The sequence below is a fragment of the Neovison vison genome, chromosome 1, assembly GCF_020171115.1.
Source record: "Neovison vison isolate M4711 chromosome 1, ASM_NN_V1, whole genome shotgun sequence".
Taxonomy (NCBI): domain Eukaryota; kingdom Metazoa; phylum Chordata; class Mammalia; order Carnivora; family Mustelidae; genus Neogale; species Neogale vison.
Genome location: NC_058091.1, coordinates 67,430,516 through 67,434,307, shown reverse-complemented (window position 1 = coordinate 67,434,307; position 3,792 = coordinate 67,430,516). Strand labels below are relative to the sequence as shown.

General features: G+C 48.6%; 1 protein-coding gene across 1 annotated transcript; it reads left to right on the top strand.

Moving 5' to 3' along the window:
* Positions 1–365: 365 nt before the first annotated feature.
* On the top strand, positions 366–3,452 carry TCF21 (transcription factor 21). Its single transcript, XM_044236712.1, has 2 exons — positions 366–1,099; positions 2,889–3,452. Exons 1-2 carry the CDS (start codon positions 650–652, stop codon positions 2,976–2,978), a joined length of 540 nt encoding a protein of 179 aa, XP_044092647.1. The 5' UTR covers positions 366–649; the 3' UTR covers positions 2,979–3,452.
* Positions 3,453–3,792: the final 340 nt, after the last annotated feature.

The window sequence follows — 3,792 nt, the reverse complement described above, 5'->3', positions numbered from 1 at the left end:
ATTGCGGTGAAGTGAGGACAGGGAGATGCTGTGAAATTTGTGTTTGGAAGGCCCAGGAAGAGCAAAAGGATCTGGTCATTTTCCTGAAATCCTCACTAACCACCAGCTATGACCTCTTAAGAGGGAAAGCGGGCCTTAGGAGATGGCCCTGGAGAGGGCTGTGGATGGGGCGCTCTCCTCCTGGGCTGAAGTGGAAGGTAACTGGTATTTGGGTGTTGCAGTTGAGAGGATTTACATTTCAAGTTGGAAATCAGGGTCTCTGCCCGTGTTTCCCCTCCGGTTGTGAAAGGGGTCTAAGAGTCCGCTAGGGCCTAGTAGGCCCCTCCCCTGGGCTACAAGGATCCGCCTCTCTATTCCCCCAGATAAATTCCTAGTGTCCACCAAATTCCTCAGCGCTCTCTCACACTCCTCTGCGGCCACGACTCCGGGGGTGGGGAAACAGCCGGGTTCCTCCCCACAGAAGCCCTCTCCGTTCCTTCTCACAGCTCTGCGTAGGGGAAAGGGGTGTGAGACTCAACCAGACCCCAACTCCAGTTCCCAACACGAAGTGGCTGCTCCACATTCCACACCCGGGGGCCCCCTGGTTTGGGGCTCGCTCTCGCGCTCTCTCTCTCTCTCCCCCCACTCTCTCTCATCCTCTCCCCCAAACATGTCCACCGGCTCCCTCAGCGATGTGGAGGATCTTCAAGAGGTGGAGATGCTGGACTGCGACGGGCTGAAAATGGACTCGAGCAAAGAGTTTGTGACTTCCAACGAGAGCACCGAGGAGAGCTCCAACTGCGAGGCGGGGTCTCCCCAGAAAGGCCGCGGAGGCCTGGGCAAGAGGAGGAAGGCGCCCACCAAGAAGAGCCCCTTGAGCGGCGTCAGCCAGGAGGGGAAGCAGGTCCAGCGCAACGCGGCCAACGCGCGCGAGCGGGCCCGGATGCGGGTGCTGAGCAAGGCCTTCTCCAGGCTCAAGACCACCCTGCCCTGGGTGCCCCCGGACACCAAGCTCTCCAAGCTGGACACGCTCAGGCTGGCATCCAGCTACATTGCGCACTTGAGGCAGATCCTGGCTAACGACAAGTACGAGAACGGTTACATTCACCCGGTCAACCTGGTAAGTCCGCGGGTGCCGCTGCGGCGACCCGAATGCCCCCGCCCAGCGCGCCCGCAGCCGAGTGTGCCCAGTGAGTGTGCGCGCACCTCTGCCGCCCCCAGCCCGGCGCGCCCCTGGGGACCTTTGCAGGAGATCCCACGCGGCCCTCGCTCGCTGCCCTGCAAGCCGCGGGAGCAGGGATGATTTATGCAAGTGTTTGACGTGGCAGCCCAATTAAGAGTTTGCAAGTGTATTGAGCTGGCAAAGAGGAGGGATCCCCGAACCTGCGCCAGCGCCGTCAGGGCTGGTGTGGAATGGGGAGCACCGACCAGCTGCTGCACGCCCAGAAGGCATTTTATTAATCCCTTTATTTTTCTTTGAGCTGAAGAACTTGGGTTTTTTCTCTTTCTCATTTTTTGTACGTAAAAACACCCAACTCTGCTTCTTTCCCAAGCATATTTGGAACCATTAGATACAGACAAATTCGTGCCCGCATAATTGTCATATAAGTTCCCAAGTACTTAAATATTCGGCTCTTCTCTTACAGGTAGGTTAACATTTTTAATTCCCAGAAGTTCTAACAAGTATCAGCATAATCAGTAAATTCTCACAAATATTAGTGTAATAAATGATACTAGACTATAATAAATAACACTAAAATAGGTCACTCTCATCGAAGATTTAAAAACGTGATATATTTTATGTTAAAAAGTATGCCTAGTCAGTCTGTCTTTTAAAATTAAAAAAAAAAGTAATGCTGGTTGAGGCGAATTTTCTTTCAAATGTATTTTGCTGTATAAGAAGTATAGGTTAATTCCTTTTTCTATTTGATTTAATTTTAAGACTTCCAGGCTCTAAAGAAAAACAAGGACCACAACTTACTAGCACCTTTGTTTATATATGATAAGAATGAGAGGTTTTCCTCTTAAAAGTCGTCTTATCGGCCAGCACTAGTGGGAGAGGTTTGAAGCTTTGAATTGTCTTCTCACTGAATTGGTTTCAGGAATTGGGGGAGGGGATCCAAAACGACATTTTGCCTTGGTAAATATTTCTCCCTCTAATTAAAAGTTTATTCTTTTTCGAAAAAAAAAATGAGTAAATAGCTTTTAGAAATCTGGAGCTAAAATGAAAGTAATCACTTCGTTTACAGTTGCTGCTGCGCTCGTCTTTCAATAAAGAAACGTAAGTGAGCTTTATTCTAAAACACCTCGGAAAGGAGAAAAGGCAATGCTCGCTTAGCCCAGTAAAAAGATGATCTTAAATAAAATATGAGTATATTATTTTATTAGCATTATCCCCCCCTCCCTTAAGAACCACCGATTAATTTAGGAAGTGTGTTCAAAAGCCCGGGTTTGTGAGGGAGGAAATGAAAGCTGGCAGTAGAAAAACAGACGGGGAGGAAAGCAAGCGGTCGGAAACCTGGCCAGAGCCTCAGAAGATGGGCCCGAAGGCACTTCGCCTGGAACCTGGTGTCCACTTGCTACGAGGACCTTCTGGACTTCCCTGATTAGGCTCACGGGGACAGGGGCCTCCAGACTGTGCCACGGTCCCAGCACCTTTAGGCTTTCCAAGGACTTGTTTTACAACTAGGATGAACCCCTTTGCTCTGTCACCCCGAGCTACGGCTCAGGCACCAACTCTTTTTCATTATTCAGCCACAGGCGCACTAGAACACCTATCAAATTGCAGCGATAACGGGTCTCTCCAACTGCCTGCCTCCAACTCGCCTTCTCCTTTGGTCTCAGGCTCGGAGCCCACCCTACTCCTTCTCCAAGGCCACTTACCTCCTCCACCCTCTTCTCTCCTGCAGACGTGGCCCTTTATGGTGGCCGGGAAACCCGAGAATGACCTGAAAGAAGTGGTGACCGCGAGCCGCTTATGTGGAACCACAGCGTCTTGACCCTGGAGGTGCGAGTCTGGGAAAGGCGCGCTCCCAGGGGGGAGCGGGCCCCGGGAAGGCGACCCCTGCCCTCCCTGCTCTCTGTGTGTGCTTCCCCCTCGCAACGCTCCTCTCCCTGTCCGCCCCCGCCCCCACCCCCGCGACAACACTTTACAACGACGAGGAGATTCGTTTCCAGACCTGAGGAGATCAACTGTACTTACAAAGATTCCCATCTATTTAACTTTATTAACTTCTACCGTGAATGACTCTGCGAGCCTTGCTGGTCCAAGTGCAATATGTAATTATAAATATATAAATAGATAATAAGAGCCTATCAACGTGTATCTTTTGTACAATATGTTGTAAAATGTAGATCATAGAATAGCTGACTTTGACAGTCACATTTATAAAGTAATTCACTTAAAGATATATATATTTTTTCAAACAAGTTTTGCTACTTTCGAAAATAAATCTTTCTTTATATTGCTAAAAGCCCTGACATTGGTGTGATTTTTACAAAATATAGATAGATAGGTAGAGAGATGGATACCTTAGAAAAGTGGGAGAATATGGGAAAGCCTGATAATACAAGTGATTTGTTTGAACCTCAATCCAGACTTCTAGAAATGGGAAAGATTAAACACAATTTCCACGGGGAAGGTGCAGCTCATATTTTGCAATGAAACCTCAAAAAGCAACTCGGGGTTCAGGTTTGCAGGTTACTTTTAACATAATTATAAATAATGTAACCGTGAACCAAAAAAAAAAAAAAAAGTTGTGGGATAACGTTACTAACAGTTACATGATTCCAGGGAAGAACACACCAAAAGGA

Coding starts and splice junctions, on each gene's coding strand:
- TCF21 (XM_044236712.1), top strand. CDS start 650: ATGTCCACCGGCTCCCTCAGCGATGTGGAGGATCTTCAAGAGGTGGAG. Junction 1,100..2,888: donor ACATTCACCCGGTCAACCTG/GTAAGTCCGCGG, acceptor TCTCTCCTGCAG/ACGTGGCCCTTTATGGTGGC.